The 18734-nt window shown below is 42.9% G+C and overlaps 1 protein-coding gene across 1 annotated transcript; it reads left to right on the forward strand.

Moving 5' to 3' along the window:
* The first annotated feature begins 7922 nt into the window (after positions 1 to 7922).
* LOC125908347 (uncharacterized protein K02A2.6-like) lies at positions 7923 to 11538 on the forward strand. The gene is made up of 2 exons (XM_049611055.1): positions 7923 to 8193; positions 8502 to 11538. Exons 1-2 carry the CDS (start codon positions 7923 to 7925, stop codon positions 9359 to 9361), a joined length of 1131 nt encoding a protein of 376 aa, XP_049467012.1. The 3' UTR covers positions 9362 to 11538.
* The last annotated feature ends 7196 nt before the right edge of the window (positions 11539 to 18734 follow it).

An 18734-nucleotide genomic window follows, 5' to 3' on the forward strand; every position in this document is an offset into this window, starting at 1 on the left:
AAATTAATTTTTGAATTATTTGATGCTCATTACCAGATTTGGCCACTTTCTGTGTATGGTATTATTCAAACAAAACATGTTTGTAACAACTCACTCATTCAAGCTATTACATGACCAGCTACGATGAAATGCAGCATGGCCCATCAACCAAATGTGACCCATCTCTTTTCCTGATCTTATTGGCCATCACAAAATGCACTAATTCCTTGGTAAAATTTAATTTTTTTGGACATTAAACCGCTTCTTTCGTTAGATTAACCGTTAAGGATGGCTGCTTACATGGCAGTTTGTCACACAATTAGTGTCAGAAAAATGGCCAAACTCTGATCAAATGAAGGAACGAGGCCTCCCACACATTTTGTAACCTTCAAAAATTGGTAGGATTGGTTATGCATAAGTTAAAGATACGATTTTCGCCATCATGCTCCAATCATTTAACTCCCCCGTCTTTAGTGCCTCTCTGACCGCTTGAAGTGCAATTGAAACAACAGAAATGCATTAATTTAGAAGGAAGTCACCAGTAGATTAATAATAATAAATTTAATTCACGTCTACGTAGTGTTTGTCCAGCGTAAATAATTAAAAATATAGTTGGACGAATACTTTTTGCACGCCCATCAAACGACTTTTTTAGTTTTTTATGTATTTTGGTAGCTATTGCACTATTTAAATGCTTATTTTTTAGCAAAACGTGTGTATTGATGGTCTCTTTATCGAACCTCATCATTACTTTTATCGCCCCATACGTATTACGGCCATAATTCGCCTTTTTCTGAAAAATATTCAGCTAGACGAGTACTTTTTGGACTGACTGTATTTATGTTATCCATCCAGCGATGGATAGCTTGAATTGCTCGAAAAAGATTCGTCACAGGCTGCTAGATTTTCCTTACTTCAGTGAAAAAGTGTTTGACAGATATTTTCTAGCAGAATATGCCGTGTCTGAACGCGACTGTTGTACATTTTTTACAGCAATGTCATGGCCAAAGTGTGTTGATATATCAGGTGGGCTTATCCAGTGCAATTTTACGCCTAAAAACGAAAATAGGAAGAAAACCTGGTTTGACAGTTACATCCATAACAAACTGGATGCTTTGATGATTTTTCTATGGACTCACTCCTAACTCTATCCAATTTTTTTTACAATGTTACACGATATTTGAGATCAATCGGTGATCTGTTGAACAGGACCAAAGGATATATACGCACTGGTAAGTTCCTCACTTTAAGTATAAAATCATATTTGGTACGGTTGGTACACTGCTCCAATTCAATAATTGTTGCCTATGTATCAGATTTGGCGAAGGAAATGTTTTTTCGGAATCTATAGCCTTCAAATCTTCGTTTTAATACAAGAACTGGCTGTCACGTTAGTTTTTTTTTTGCTTCTTTCTTCGTGCTACGTATCAGCGTCGAGCGAGTAATAGCATAACGAATGGCTACTATTTTGACCGGTGTTTCATTTCTCGCTTATTTTAATACTTTTTTTAGTTGCTGATTGATTTATAGCATCGGAATACTCTTATTTAAGAAATCTATTCATCACCAATTGATATAAGAAGTAAAATAAATCAATAAATTCGGTGTCCATCTTTCCCTACCACAAGGTGTCCGTCTTTCCCGCTTTTGTGTCAGGATGTTTAAACTACCAGCAAACAATATTTTGTATTGCTTTTATCCTCGTTCTTTCGCCAGTTTTTTCATTAATGATCACGACAACCCATTCATGAAATAAAACTTCCGGAAATATAAACAATACAAGTTGTAGAGCTTAAGATCGGCAGTAGTCAAATTAGATCATCAAGGGTGCACATGATTGAAAATTTATTTTGTTCGTGGATTTAACCAATTTTATATATATTATGCCAAAAATGTTCTCAAATGTGTTGTTTTACCTTCAGTATGGATTCTACATTGTTGAATTACTCGAAAATTACCTTTTTCATGCATTTATGAGAAGTGTCCATCTTACCCGGAGTTTCCGTCTTTACCTACCTTCCCCTACATCATATCATATACAGCTAGGCACTTCTACTGGGCAAGACGGAATGTTGAAGATTTTTTTGCTACGGGGGAAATTGTTTGGTCAATCATGACAAAAATCAACAAACTATTGAAACTAATACGTTTCATCTTCATAAAGCATCCCTAGAGAAAAACTTACTAGCAGCGGATAAATCAACTCAGTATATAGCTTATCAAACTACTGATTCTTCTTCTTTGGCTCAACAACCGTTGTCGGTCAAGACCTGCCTGTACCACTTGTGGGGTTGGCTTTCAGTGACTTTTGGATTACCAAACGCCCCCCCCCCCCCCCCTCCTCCCATAGCAGGATAGTCATTCCTCGGTCAGCACGGTCCATTTAGAGTTTGAACCCATGACGGGCATATTGCCTTGATAAACATATATTAAGAGCAGGTTAAAGCACTAAACCACTTCACCTATATTTCAAGGTGAATTCACAAACTTGACATTTACAAGGATTTTAAGACAACTATTAATTTTCTTAAATTGCCTACAGAAGTAGAAGGAATTATTTTAATGCCATCTCAATAAATCTGTATTAGTCCCATCAATAACAATTTGTTCGATTTTTTCCCCTTCGGCGGTTCCAATAAAGGAATGCTCTTCAACCGTAACCATTGGACAACATATTTTTATGCAGGGGACAGCAATAAATCCAAATTAGAATTTGCATATTGACTGAAAATATGTACTGTACTAGTTTCTCCGGCAATGAAAGTTTATTCCTAAGGAACGTTTCAGACATTGCTATTAAACTTTTATGTTGATGACCACTACAAAAAATTCTATGAAATAACCTCGTCTTATTGGAATACCTTGGAGTTTAATCAAAAGGCAAATAATGTTTTTGCCCTATGTTTTAAAGTTATACAGTTATACAAGTTATACAGTTGCAGTTTGAACTCACTGGTTGAACTTCGATTCCCTGCCAACTATTGAATATGTGCTTTTTAGTTGGCACGTTTTTCTATACATAAATATTCTGAAATTCCCAAATAACCAAGATACTGAAAACTAAAAAATCAGTTGCATCAAACAAAGCCAAAACACTGTCAGTTTGGTGGGTTAAACCACACGGCTTCAGAAGCGGCCACTTCAATGTTGCTAAAGTAAGTTTTTATACACGGGCAATTCTTTTGCTAAACATGTTTCACCCCAATATGTGTTTAATTATGCAAAGGAAGCCATTAAACGTGTGGGTTTATTGTATATTAGTTGATTAATTCTATACTTAAAGTATAACAAACTTCTTTGCAAGCCATTTGTGGCTTGCAAAATACCTTATACCGGGTAGTCTCACTTTACTTAAAGCTATCTGTTGATTTTATTGTCCGTCACAAATGTGGTTTTGGTGAGAGTTATTTATAAAGATTAGTGATATGGAGGAATTTTAAAAGTTTACGCTGATAATCGCTGTCTGGTGAGAGGATGGTGTCGATGCTGTGATCCAATTTGCAGGTGATGCGTTCCGCAGTATATAAATGGCATTCGGCTAAGATGTGACGGACGGTGATGTCGACGCCACAGAAACTGCATAGTGGTGGGCTTGATTTTTGTAATAAAAAGGTGTGGGTGAGCCAGGAGTGTTCTATCCGGAGTCGTGATAGGATTCTTTGGTCTTGGTGTGATGGATGGTCTCTCCATGGTGGTGTTGTGGTCCTTATGGTTCTCAAGAAAGAGCGACCGCTGCTAACCCAATAACCATTCCAGCTATTGGCGATGATGGTTTTGCTAAGGCGGGTGAAGTCACGGCATAGAAGAGTGTTATGGCAGTAGGCCGGGTGGGCAAGGCCAATACATCTTATTAGAACCGACAGCTCCAATTGTTGTAAAATTTGGTGGGTTAACGACTGAATGGACCACCACTAATCCATGTGGTGGCTTTAAGCTTGAAGTGGCTTTACAGTGGGTTAAGGCACTGGTCTAATCCTGTTGCGCGTAACATTATTGCTGACAAAATGTATGGATTTTGACAGCTAGCACAACTTAGGCAGCGGTCTAATCTTGTTGCGCGCAACATTGTTGCTCGGCAACATATCGCTGAGGTGGTCTATGAATGTTGCTGGCAACATTTCGCTTTGACATTGTCTAGCGTAAAAAAATTGCCAATTAACAGCTCAGAGATTATTTTTTTATCATTCACTTGTTGAATAAAGTGTTGAAAAAATGAAATATACACAAAAAAATGTATTATAAATGCTTAAAATCCAAATTTAGCGGATGTCAACAAAACGCACACTGCTGCTGTGTCATTTCATACACCCGATTACCATGACCAAGGTAAATAGAAAATGTTGCCAGACAAAAATCAAATTGGTTTGAATTTGGCTGGCAACAAAGTTGCGCGAGCTGTTAAAATCCATACATTTTGCCAGCAACAATGTTGCGCGCAACAAAATTAGACCAGTGCCTTAGTTGCCGGCTAAATTCAAACCAATTTGATTTTTGTCTGGCAACATTTTCTATTTACCTTGGTCATGGTAATCGGGTGTATGAAATGACACAGCAGCAGTATGCGTTTTGTTGACAGCCGTAAAATTTGGATTTTAAGCATTTATAATACATTTTTTTGTGTTATTTTTATTTTTTCAACACTTTATTCAACAAGTGAATGATAAAAGTTTATTTTTTCTGAGCTGTTAATTGGCAAATTTTTACGCTAAACAATGTCAATGCGAAATGTTACCAGCAACATTCATAGACCACCTCAGCGATATGTTTACAATAAATATGTTAACAATGTTGCTCGCAACAAGATTAGACCGCTGCCTAAGGCCCATTTGGTTATTTGGGTTTTTCTCAACAGGCCATGAGATTTTTGTCAATTTTTCAAAATCCGGGTTTTCCATACAAGCGCATGCTTTTTAATTGCACTGTCAGCCAACTATCGAGCGTTCAACTAAAAAGCATGCCAACTAAAAATCGTTCAACCATTGAATTCTGACTGTAACTGAATGTCATTACGGCTTTGGCCTTTTTGTTAGTTCTTACATGTTTTAATATATGTATCTACAGGGATACAGGGTTTTACAAGTCATTTTGCAATGTGTGCTACATATTTGGTCGAGCACGAAATTTAAATTTTACTACTAGCACGTACTTGGACTGGTCCAATGTTAATTTTATCCCATCCAAGTTTAATTTTGAAAGCCCTATCGTGCAAGGTTGCAGGTTTTTGACTCATTTTATGGCGGAGCAAACTCTCGAATCCTTGGCAACCAACATCAGTGAATTTTCGTTCGACCCGGAAAATGGAATCCCTTTCGAAAAGTGGTACAGCCGGTATACGGATCTTTTCGAATCGGATGCTAAGAATTTAGATGATTCCGCCAAGGTACGCCTGCTGTTGAGGAAGTTGGACACACCATCCCACGTCAGGTACGTCAACTTCCCAACCAGCAAAACCGAAGCTTTTGGAAAACTTTCCTGTGTGCCAAAGCGAGAGAGCATGTCTTCTTTCTCTAGATTTTGGACGGCACAACGCCGATCGTGTGGCCTATGAACGGAAAACGGGAGAAGGGGAAACCAAAATCCTTCGAGTGACACCCACACATGCATCTGCATGCGGATTCCGCTGAACCGAGACTACCCATCTGTCTCGATCTCCCATGACTTTTCTACTATCGCGCTCACCCGGGTGTTAAGCATCCTCAGTCTGTCCAGAACTTTCACTGAAGGATGTGTTGGAGTGATGTGTGATTTCTTGTGCCCCGTATTTTGCTCGTTTACGTTTTGTGCCGTGTTCCTTCTTCTTCAATTATGGAATGATTTATCCTTGTAAATTTCTAAGGTAAGTTTCTTATCCTCGTGTATGCTTCAATGGGTACATTCAACTAACGCTTATCGTCTAAAAAGTTACAGGTGCACGCGCATGATAATCGACGGTTACCTGTTGTCCTTGCCAACATCCTGCAAAACGATCGACGGAAGGAAAACAGTGTCCGGTTTTAAAATATCAAGGTAAGCGTTTCTATAATCCTATGTGCAAAATGTTGTTTAGCTATTTTTTTTTATAAAACACATGGATTAATTATTGGTTAATTTTCATCAAGCGATTTATGTTTATGTTTATGTTTATTTGTCTATCGATGGGCAATAATGCCCTCTCGAACCATTTTAGCAATGTTTTACAATTAGTTCTTTACAATGGATTACAATAACATAGCACATAAAAATGTGCACTATGGAACCAAATTTAACACAGAAACACGATCATTAAACTCAGTTGGCGAATTCCTCGGCTCAAAAGCGTCGCTGACTGCGTTGAAAGCACGGCACATGAGTAGGAACGGGTCAGAGGAGCCAAATTGCGTTCTACGGTCGTCGAGGGCCAACATTGCCCGAGTCCGGAGCGGCCTGGCCGGAACGTACAGGTTGATGGCAGCCAGTAGTGACGGAGAGTCAATACGGCAGTCGAGAAGTCCCGTGATGAACGACAACCTGGCTTTTCGTATTCCCTCATTTAGGGTGGGTAGCCCGAGTAGTCAACACCTAGTCCGGTTATCGAGCCTTTGGTTCCATGAGCGAAGTGCAAATCGTGAAATTTTGCGCTGGATTGATTCCAATCGAACTAATGGACGCACTGCAGTTGACCACCAAACGATATTTGCATATTCCATCAATGACCGGATAAGTGAGCAATAGAGCGCCTTGGTGCAAGGTATATCATTAAGCTCGCGAGTCATATTGATAACTAGTCCTAGCATTCTGTTGCTGGTGGCTACTACGTGATCCAGCTGATCCTTAAATGATAGTTTTGTATCGAGCAAAACCACTAGATTCAATTTCAACACAGCTCTTTTGTAGAAGAGCGCACTTCAAGGACGCCAAGGACAGTGGCGGATCAAGGGTATCGGGGGCCCTAGGCGGAACGACGAGTTGAGGCCCTCTGTAAATGGTAAATGTTGTTGGGGGGGGGGGTTTCGGCACTAAAGTTGCTGTTGGGAGATTGAACAGTAAACTTGAAATGCCGTCTTCGATCAGTCGCAAACTCTTCCATTTTTGCTGACAGGGGGGGGGGGGGGGTGCAAATGATTCAGCGGGGCCCCCTTCGATCATCAGTCGCAAACTCTAAAATTTTTGCTGACGGGGGGGGGGAGGTGGGGGGGGTGCAAATGATTCGCCAACCTCGGGGCCCCATCGGCCATCCTTCCGGGGGCCCTTGTCGCTAGTATTCTGTCCATACGGCATACTATAGAATGGCGATCTTCGGGGCCCCTAAATCGGCGGGGCCCCAGGCGACCACCTAGTCCACCTACCGTTAGATCCGCCGCTGGCCAAGGATACGGTTAAACAGGCGCCGGCTGAACACGCGCACCACCAGTCGAGGATGTCCTAGCGAGAAGGGCAGAAGGCGGAACGAGAAGAAGGGTAACGGAACCGCTACAATTGTAGGGGGTGAAGCATCCAGCCGTGCACAGAGTGTGAGTGTGCCAAAACGCATGTGGAAAGAGGAAGTCCAATAAATAGCATGCGAAAGTGTGCATAAAGCAAAAAGAAAACGCGTCACTACTACAACCAGCAATCCGAAAATATAAGGGGAGGGATAAATACAAATGTATGCGTGAGCAGGAGCAGCAATCCAAGCATTTCCGTGCTGCCGTGCTGAAAGTTTTACTTTAGCTGCTGCTAGTGTAAAACCTTAAGGAAATCTTAAAGTAAAAAAATTTTACAAGAGGCGCTTTTGGCAATTGTTCGTTGGGTTCAACTTGCCGAAGCTTCCCAAAGACGTCGATTTTGCTGGCACCATCAAGATACTATCGCAAATATTCGGCACACACACCTCCATTTTTAACAAGCGGTACCAGTGCATCCAGCTAGTAAAATCTGAAGCAGAGGACATCATTAGCTACGCAGGGAAGGTGAATCGTTCATGCGAAGATTTGGACTTCAAAAATATGAACATCGATCAGTTCAAGTGCTTGGTGTTTGTGAGTGGCCTTAAGGGTCATGCCTACGCCGACACGCGACCAAGGCTTCTTTCCCGGATAAGATGTGAAACAGCAGAAGCTCCCGTGAATCTTCAGACCTTGATTAACGAATATCAACGACTCGTTAATCTCAAGAAGAACACATCGATGATTGAGAGCCAGTCAAGCTCGAAACAAGCGGTTCACACTGTCCAGGAGAAGGGAAGTTTTCATCATCCACACACTTCAAAAACGGAAGGTAAGCTGCCTCGCACCCCTTGTTGGCAATGCGGACAAATGTCGGAAAGTCAACGCTAGAGGAATATACATCGTGAACCACATCGTGAATCACACTGCTAACCGTTCCAGTAACCGAAAGTACGTGCCTACTTTGATCAACGGCTTGGATACCAGGCTCCAACTGGACACAGCAAGCGATATCACGGTGATATCAAAGCAAACCTGGAACAACTTGGGTAACCCTTCAATCATCAAACTGACGATCCAAGCAAACAACGCGTCGGGCAAACCACTTCATCTGATGGGTGAGTTCCAGTGCAACGTCAGCATCAACGGAAAAAACTGCTCGAGGCAGATGTTTCGTCACTACGACTGCCAACCTCAATCTTCTCGGTATCGAATGGATTGAATTGTTTAAGCTGTGGTCAGTTCCTCTCGACTCCGTTTGCAATCAAGTAAAGACGAAGTCGATCGACCAGCAGATTAATGAATTTCGAGCAAAGCATGCATATGTTTTCAATGATTCACTGGGACACTGCAGGAAATTGAAGGTAAAGCTTTTTCTCAAACCAAATGCTAAACCCATTTTCTGTCCAAAGCGCCCAGTTCCTTTCAACACCATCCGATTGGTCGATGCTGAACTCACACGGTTACAATCATTGGGCATCCTCGAACCTGTCGATTTCTCAGAATGGGCTGCTCCCATCGTGGCAGTGCGCAAACCTAACGGTCGAGTGCACATATGTGCAGACTACTCGACGGGGCTAAACGAGGCGTTGGAACCAAATCACTATCCGCTTCCGACGTCGGAGGAAATTTTCGCCCAACTCAACGGCAGCACCGTTTTCAACATCGTCGATCTTTCCGATGCGTATCTGCAGCTTGAGGTGGATGACGACTCCAAGAAGCGGCTCACAATCAACACGCATCGAGGATTGTTCCGGTTCAATCGCCTGGCTCCCGGAGTGAAATCTGCGCCGGGCGTATTCCAACGTGTGGTGGATGGAATGATAGCAGACATACCTGGTGTCCGCTCTTTCATCGATGATGTCATCGTGTTTGGAAAGGACATCAGCTCACACGCAACGTCACTCAACCTACTCTTCCTGCGGTTCAAAGAGTATGGATTCCACGTGAAGGCTGAGGAGTGTCATTTACCACGTTTTGTCACTACCCCGAGAAAGTGAAGGCTATCGCTGCACTCCCACCGCTAACCAACGTTCCCGAGCTTCGATCGTACCTGGGTGCGGTCAACTTCTACGGTAGGTTCGTGCGCAACATTCACGAATTGCGACATCCAATGAACCAGCTGTTGAAGAAGGACGTGAAATGGCAATGGACACCGACATGCCAAAAGGCTTTCGACCAGTTCAAAAGGACGCTTCAATCAAACCTGCTGCTAATGCGTTACTACTCTAAGCTTCCAATCATCGTGGCTGCGGATGCATCAAGCACAGGCATCTGGGCAGTCATCTTTCACCAGTTCCCTGATGGCAGGCCTGATGAATGCAGAACAACACGCTTCGAGGACGCTCGCACCTGCGGAGCGTAATTATGGACAACCAGAGAAGGAAGCGCTTGCGTTGGTCTATGTAGTGACCAAATTACACAAATATTTGTTGGGACGCCATTTCACGCTGCTGACTGACCACAAACCACTGCTTTCCATCTTTGGTTCTAAGAAGGGGATTCCCCTACACACTGCGAACTGACTACAACAGTGGGCTCTCACGATGCTCAATTACGACTTCGAGATTCAGCATGTATCCACCAACGAATTCGGATGTGCAGATCTGTTGTCCCGACTGATCGACCAGACCGTCCAGCCCGAAGAAGAATACGTTATCGCTGCGCTGAGCCTTGAGGAAGATTTAGTAAGCATGCTTGCTGACACAACAGAAAAGGTTCCTGTTTCATTCCCAGCATTGCAAAAGGCTACAACAACCGACGCCACACTCCAATCTGTTGCTCAACACATACGCGACGGATGGCCCAGCTGCTCCAACAACCTTTCCACTGCAGTTCAACCGTATTTTCTACTGTTGTTGTGTACGAATTGTTCGGATGAAAGCAATTGCACGGAGCTTTGTGTACTGGCCTGGCATCGATAACGAAATTGAGGACTTCGTAAAACGCTGCAACCCGTGTTCGACTGCTGACAAGACTCCCACCAATACCACGTTGGAATCTTGGCCAGTACCTACCAAACCATGGTCGAGGATCCATATCGACTACGCAGGTCCGGTTGATGGAGTTTACTTCCTGATCATAGCGGATCCCTACTCCAAGTGGCCTGAGGTCAGTGGCGTATTTAACGGTAAGCAAAGTAAGCAATTGCGGGGGCCCCGTCAATGAAGGGCCTCAGAATCTTTAGTCCATTATCCATAACAGTTGATAGAATATGGCACTGTATTAGCAAGGAGGGCCCCGTGGGTGATGGACGTTGAGGCCCCGCGCTAGACAACCAAGCACCCCCCCCCCTCCCCGGCAGCAACAAAATTAAAGTTGAAATGTTACATTTTTCAAGACGGATGCCAAGTACCCCCCGGTAATTATGTACAGAGGGCCTCAACAATTCTTACTGCTTGGGGCCTCCGACACTGTAAACCCGCTACTGCCTGAGGTACACATGACCAAAACAACAACAGCGAAAGCCACGATCAAAATGCTGAAGCAATCATTCGCAACTTTCGGAGTTCCGGAAGTAATCGTTTCGGACAACGGCGCCCAGTTTTCAAGCCACGAATTCCTGACGTTCTGCACTAGTGAAGGTATTCGACACATTCGAATTGCTCCATACCATCCACAATCTAAGGGTCTTGCTGAAAGATTTGTGGACACGTTGAAAAGAAGCCTTCGAAAAATTCGTTCGGGGGGAGAGACGCTCGAAGAAGCTGTAGTCACTTTCTTACAAGAGTACCGCTCCACTCCTTCCAGTGATCTGGGCGGAAAATCCCCGGCTGAATTGATGTTCAACAGACTGGACTTCGTACTGTTTTGGCATTGCTACGGCCAACCACCACAAGTGAAGATGGTCACACAGTGCGAAGAGATAGAACATTGCAGAACGATGCGATCAACCTCAAGCACGGAGCTGTCAAGAGAAGTTTTCAGCACGGAGAATCGGTTTACGTAAAGGTTCATCAAGCAAATTCTTGGCAATGGAAACCTGGCACCATAATTGAAAAGATTGGTTCTGTCAACTACAACATATTTCTTGAGGATCAACAACGACTGATAAGATCGCATGCCAACCAGCTCAAGTCGCGCTTCGCAGAAACCAGCCAACATACAGATCAGTCTACTCCACTATCTATCTTTTTCGACAATTTCGGCCTACAATTTCCAGCTGAAGTACCTTCAACCGAAATTTATGCAGATGTTCATTCACAAGATGAAGAAGCAGTAGCCGTCAGCCAGAGCAACTCCTTCTTAACAGAAGAAATTTCAGAAGATGAACACGAAAATAGCGACGGTTCAATTGTCGAACCAGTAGACGACGAACCAACTCCTGTTCCAGGACTAAGCGAACAGGCAACATCCACAATGAACAGACCGCGACGAACAATCCAACTTCCTGCTCGATTCAAGCCCTATTGGATGTTCAAACCTTAAGGGGGGAAATGTTGGATCCCAGTTACCACAGGGATAATGGATAACACATAGCAACACATAGCAATCATGCGGTATATAAGCAGCTCGATAGCTCATCACCGACTCACTCTTAAGTTGACTTCCAAATACATATCTTAAAACTAGAACCTGTGTGCAATAGTCCGAGTAGTTCGGACATATCACTAGTATATACATATTCTAAGGTGTAAAGGAGCGTCACGCTTCAGTTACATGCAAAAATTTATCAATTGCATAAAAACGCGCTACAAAAGCGTGGTTGCTATTGACTAAATCTCCAAAGTTAACATCCCTCTTCTTTTCTCCGTTGCTATTATTATTATTTATTTAATTCAACGAGCACAGTGGCCTAATTGAAGATGAAATAGAAAGCGTTTACAATTATTATAAAAATTTACAGGGTTTACAAATTAAATGCGCAACACTACATAGGTTACGGCAGGAGTCGGAGTCTATCTTTGAACTGCGCTGAAGATATCCCAAAGTCAAATGCATCGGAGCTAGCATTGAACTCCGCAGACATACGAATCATAGGGTCTAATCGATCAGCACTGTATCGAAGCTGAGGTATCCGCAGAATATTAATAGTCCTAAGCGGGCGAGAGGGTTGCAAAAAAGTTAATGCGGGACAACAAAGACGGTGATTCGATGGTACCATTGAGAAGACCACCGATGAAAAGGCACTGTGCGTTGTGTCTCCTTACGGCAAGAGGTTCAAGGCCTAGAAGACGGCATCCCGCAGTATACGATGGAAGATTAGAATAGTCGCGCCAGGGAAGAAAGTGTAGAGCATAGCGAGTAAATTTGCGCTGAATAGCTTCAATCCGATCAATAGTAGAAGTAGTTGCAGGGCTCCAGAGCACGCTCGCATATTCTAGCACCGGACGAACGATGCTGGAGTAAACGGCTTTGTTGCATACCGGATCGCGAAGTTCTTTGGTTGTCCTCTAGCACCAAAAGGACACCAAACAGTTTGTTTCTTCTAGCAACGACATCTAGCATAACACCAAGATCCTTCACACATGCTTCCCTTTTGACAGCAGTATTCTGTATGTAGTAATTTGCTGAAATCGGGTTCCTCCCTCGGGAGAATGAAACAAAGCTGCATTTTTGGATACTCGTCAGGCCATTGCGTTTGCACCAGGAACAGAACAGATCCAGGCATTCTTGAAGAAAACCATAATCTGATGGCTGGCGAACGGGACCAAAAGTTTTTTGAGGCTCAGACCTCAAAAGGATGCTCGCAGGGAAAAAAATTTGGCTGCAATGAAGAGGTGGTCACCGAAACTGAGGCCTATTTTGAGGCAAAACCGAAGGAGTACTACCAAAATGGTATCAAAAAATTGGAAGGTCGTTATAATCGTTGTATCGCTCTTGAAGGGAACTATGTTGAATAATAAAAACGAATTTTGACAAAAAAATGTGTTTTTCTTTGTTAGACCGGGGACTTATCAGCCAACCTGTTAGTGCAAAAGTGACATCATTCATAAAGATGATGAAGAGAAGCGGACCAATGTTGCATCCCTGAGGCATACCCGACTCGCTTGTAATCTTATTAAAGAGGTACTCATCAATTTTGACGGTATACCAACGATCTATGAGATATGATTTCAGCCACTACAGGAGCAAAGTTGGAAGTCCCAATTTAGCGAGTTTAGTGAGCAAAATGGAGTCCGGTAAAGAGTCAAATGCATAACCGTATAAATTTCGTTAACTTGAACGCAACTGTCGATCGTACGAGTGCAATAATTTAAAAAAAATCCACAAGATTTGTGGCAGTAGATTTTTTTTTGCAACAAATCTATGCTGGGACGGGCTTAGCTAGCTAGAACAAGCGGCAAGCAGTGGATTGTAAAGTGCTAGTTCGAAGACCTTCGCGATTGCGCAAATAGAAGTAATGCCTCTATAGTTGGAAGTATCTAGTCTATCGCTTTTTTTAACTCGAAACAACCAGGATTTTTTCTATGCACTGGAGAAGATACCGATAGCGAGCACCTTGTTGAATATTTTGGCAAGAATAGATGCCACTGCCGATTGTCATCTCTTCATAATGGTTGGCGATATACTCTCTGAATATACTGAATAGCAGTCCGCAAAACGTTGCGCGAAGAGATTGCACATATCTGTGGCAAGGTTATTAGACTCTATACAGGTTACGACAAAAGCCCGTTTTGGCCGATTTCAAATAAAAAAATTAATGAAAATTTTGACAGACAAATTGGAATGGTTTGTTTACAATTCGACTGGTTTGTTTACAATTTGTCTGGATTGCAATCGTGCAATGGTATAGTGTTTGGTGTTAAATATTGTAAGTTTTACTTTATTTAATTATTTTGTAATTTTATAATTACTAATTTTGTGATAAATTAACAGTTGTGACAAGGGAGAAATCGAGTAAGTGAGAATCCAAGACATGAGCTCATCGCGTGTTGGCCAACATTGGAACCTGGCAGGCACGGAAACATGGAGACATGTCCTTCCATTTGGCACAGGTGCTCTCGGGACATGGCTTTTTCTGGGAGTACTTATGTATCAAGGGTTTCACGTCGTCCTCGGACTGCCGGTGGTGTGTCGGTGTACCAGAGGATGCAGAACATGTGATGTTCGAGTGTCCCCGTTTTGCTAGTGTCCGACAGGAGCTGCTTGGCGAGGGTGGCTCAGATCCGGTTCGGCCAGATAACCTTCAGCAGCTTATGTTGCGAGACCAAGCCACCTGGAGTCGTATCTGTGAAGCCGCTCGACAAATAACTGTGGAATTGCAGCGTTCCTGGGATGCGGAAAGGGCCAATCGCGCAGCTGAGGACATGGCTTAGCGCGAGGCCGAGCTGGAGGAAATTACGGCACATAGAGCGGAGGTGGTTGCCGCTCGTAATAATCGACGTTATGCGAGACGTAGAGAGCAGCGTACGCGGGACAGAGAGGAACTCCGGGGCGGACGGTCCTCTTCCCCTCCACCGTCACCATCTACCGCTTCCCGACGTGAGGCGAATCAGGTAAGAATGAGTCTGTACCGACAGCGACACCGGTCAACGAACATGCTGGGGCAATTGTTCGACGAAAAGGAACGGCCCGAATATTGCATCGGAGGAAGACGATGACGGCCGAGTAATTGAGGGAAGCTCAGACCGACCGTCTGTTGAGGAGCCCCGCAATGGGCTAAATGCGGCAGAGTGGGTCGCAGCTATAGGCAGCTAACGGTGATAGGTGAAAGGGGAAAGAGAGGCTCATTATGAGCAAACAACAATTCCTTTCCAAGATCCCTCGCGGGACACAGGGTAGGACTGGGACGAGGGCTTAAATGTTTGTAAAAAATAACGATGATAGTATTAATATAACAAGAACGTATGTTGAAAAAAAAGGCAATAGGGTAACGCGGAGTCGGAAACAAATCCGACCCGAGGAAGTAAGGACTTCGAGTTGACTCGAATGATTAGTAGTTGTAAGAAAGCATAAGCGGCTCCGACCCGTTGGTGCAGCGAGTTTGGGTCAGATCAATATCCGATCCGTACTCGCTGCACCAATGGGTCGGAATCGCTTATGCTTTCTCGTATCTAACGAAATCGTTTCACCTACTACATCTATTTGTACGTTTCAGGTTGACCTGCACGACTCCGGGATGCTTCGGATTGCTCCGACCCGGTGAGTTCCAGTTGTCCCGCCTTTCACTAGTGTGTGTATGGAAGAACGTGCGTGAGTTGTTGGATCGCTGACCAAGGAGTAGGAGAAGGAGGTAAAAGTGAGTTAATGTTTAACGAGCCCGTTGTAACAATAATGATTAGAAAATAAACATGTTGATACTCATACCGTACGGGCCGCACACCAGCCGCACCGTGCACCCCTACCGAGAGCACCTACTTGACCAACCTTTAAACACACTCTTTTGTCTGCCGTGCAATGCACTCGTCTCACACAAATGTGGGGATTTGTCTCCTATGATGATGTGGTACCCATCACAAATGCTTCAAACATCCTTTTCGCTCTGATGTTGTAATTGACTCGAGCATAAATGAAATGGACCCCCGCCGTTGGCGGCATGAATCCTCGACCCCCACTGGAACAAGACTGCAGCCGGGACAGCACGAACATTCGTTTCCTATGAACCGGAACTAGAACAGGAGCAGCATAGACGATCATCGCCGCTTCCCACCCAACGCAGTAGGGTCGCGTTCAGGACTTCATAATTTCTCACCCTTTTGAACAATGCCGTCTAGCAGCATAAACCCTCGTCCCCAGAAGCTGTGACTGCAATTTCAAACCTGGAGAGCAAACGGTACTGGGTAAACAATGGGATGATATCCTTGGCAAATCAGCAGAACTTACTCAGCATTGAACAGGCCAACAAAGAAGTCGTATTCTACTAACGATGGAACGTGGTAGGATGAAGAAAACTTGAAGCGTTAGTTTCAGCTTCTGCAATCTTACTTATGTTGTTTATTACAACCATCAGCTGACCAGCGTCGATTTTGACAGACAAATTGTAAACAAGGTTTACAAAATGGTAACCCCCTCAATCGCTCTGTCGTAACCTGTATAGAATCTAATAACCTTGTATCTGTGGTAATCTAAAGGACGTGTGACACACCTTCGTCAAGTGGGTTAAAATTGGAGCTCTCGAAGTGATCGTTATATGATAAAATCATGTCATTTAGTTTGACTTAGTCGGCCTTAGCGAAGTTAAAACGACGAGGTATAGTCGCCGTAGCATTACGTGGACGGATTATGACATTGAAATTGAATTCAATCGCTGGATGATGTAGGTGAAGTGGTAGACGACGGACAGCACTAGGAAATACGGGCGAGCAAGAGTTGGCTGCAACGTTATTAGCGAAGAGCAGATCAAGCATACGACCTTGCGAGTTGTTTATGCGGTTTAGTTACACCAATCAGTTGAGCATAAAACCATCGATGAACATAGAGATGGCCATCGAGCGCGCATTAAGCTCATATTGCTGGGATGTAAAGCAAGCGTGCGGGGAGGATGGTGTTGATAATCTTATGGCAGGCTGATTAAAGTCGCCGATTACTATCAATGAATCTGCGGGCTTCATGACGAGAGAGATATCGCTAATATACTCATGGTCCATTCGTTGATGACAGATAAATCAGAGCTATGGTGTGGTGGAATGTATATCACCATGAAACAAAAGGGTTCCGTTATTGAGGGCAATGCGCGCACAAATACACTCAGGAGGCCGTGCCCGTGAGGATATCTCGACGGAATCGTAAGCATCTGAGATTGCCAAGAAAACGCTGCCACCGTTACAACGGATATTGCTAGGAGAGCGATCTTGAAGAACGTCGAGTGGGGATTAACCGTTAACAAGGGTAGAGTTCGGTGCTTCCGAAGTATCCTCCTTCGTAGGGTCAAGTTGTTGTGATAATGTTGGTGCAGGACCTGATGGTTTTGTTTTCTTTAATTTTATAGAGACTTTGAGCCGGTTGGCATCATTCGCCTCTTTACATAATTTAATTAATTCTATACTTAAAAACTAACATTCTTCTTTGCAAGCCATTTGTGGCCTGCAAATTACCTTATACCGGGTAGTCTCGGTTTACTTAAAGCTATTATCGGGGTCCTTTCCGTTTTAAGTTCGTAGGCTGAAATTTCAGCCTGTCAGCTGTTTGCATTGTGTAGCAGATTTCGAGCAGCTATCTAATTGGATATAATATACAGGTGGGCTTATCCCAAGGTGTATGAATTTAAATGGCTGATTTTTATCGCTTCTGCTTCTGAATGAATATTTTAAGAGTGTTTTGTGTATTCGTCTAGCATCCAGAAAGCTAGTTTGAACAAAAGTTTTCAGCCATCCTGTCAAAAAGGGATATTCAAATTTGGTTATAAAAAACATGCTATGAGACCACCTGGACTACATACACTTTGATTCTGGATTCCATCACCAGATCTCTTTAATGTACCTTGGGGTAAATATAAACACCACATTGTTTTGCCATTTTTCGAACAGGCACTCGAATCTAATTCTAGCTTTAAGGCTACAATACTCTAGACTGAAAATCGCAGGCTAGTTTTGTGTGTGGTTTTGTATCTCTCCTCATTGAATTATATTCTTAATGGCAATCTTGGCCAAAAGAATTTAGTAGGTTTCTAACTAGGGTAACTGTACCAGTTTTCGGCAGGCTAGTGCAGCAGTTTCACAAAAATTGCTCACACATCAATATTTTTCATTATTTTTCTTGAAAGTGTTGTTATTCTGGTTGATAAACTATCATAGTATGTTACAATATTTTTTTTTGCCGGTTCAAAGCCTTTTTTCATAAATATTCGTGAAAATGCAAACATTGATTTTGCTCCTATTTTCGGCACTTAGTTCCTATTTTCGGCAGGCTGTGTTCCTATTTTCGGCAGCGCGAATACGGGTTAGAAAATGTTTGTATCAATGTGAATATGTACAAAAAAAATTTTAAAGCAATTTACTTTCCTAAGATTGGTCTTAAAAAGCACTTTAATTATTAATTTTATGTTGCTTATTTTGGCCCGTTTTGACAGCCATTTTGATGCGACGTTTAAACATAGCAGCCATTGACAGTTTGATGGTTATAGCGTACGGTGCGAACTGGCTTACAAATATTTATTTTTCTCTTAAGTTAGTGCACTGTTTGTCGTAAAATTGGTGATATTTGGTACATGAAAGGTCATATTATGTGTCGACATACGCATTGTAGTGTTCTGATCAATTTTAAAAGGAATATTCAGCCAAATTCAAAGTGTGTTATTGTTCCGAGTTTCGGCAGGAGCCCACAACATTGTGCTGTCAAAAATGAACATTTACTGTGTACCTATTTTCGGCAGCATTTAAAGTAAAAAATAACCTGTTTATCGTGATTTTAAAATTCCGAACAAGTTAGAATAAATTAAATAAGCATAAAATCTTTAATATACACCACTTTTTCATTGTTTTACTGTTCTGA

The sequence above is a fragment of the Anopheles coluzzii genome, chromosome 2, assembly GCF_943734685.1.
Source record: "Anopheles coluzzii chromosome 2, AcolN3, whole genome shotgun sequence".
In the NCBI taxonomy this organism is placed as follows: Eukaryota; Metazoa; Arthropoda; class Insecta; order Diptera; family Culicidae; genus Anopheles; species Anopheles coluzzii.

Excerpts from the sequence above, each read along its gene's own strand:
- LOC125908347 (XM_049611055.1), top strand. The coding sequence starts at position 7,923 with ATGAACATCGATCAGTTCAAGTGCTTGGTGTTTGTGAGTGGCCTTAAG. Across the intron at positions 8,194-8,501 it reads ACACACTTCAAAAACGGAAG|CATCAACGGAAAAAACTGCT; the intron begins GTAAGCTGCCTC and ends GTGCAACGTCAG.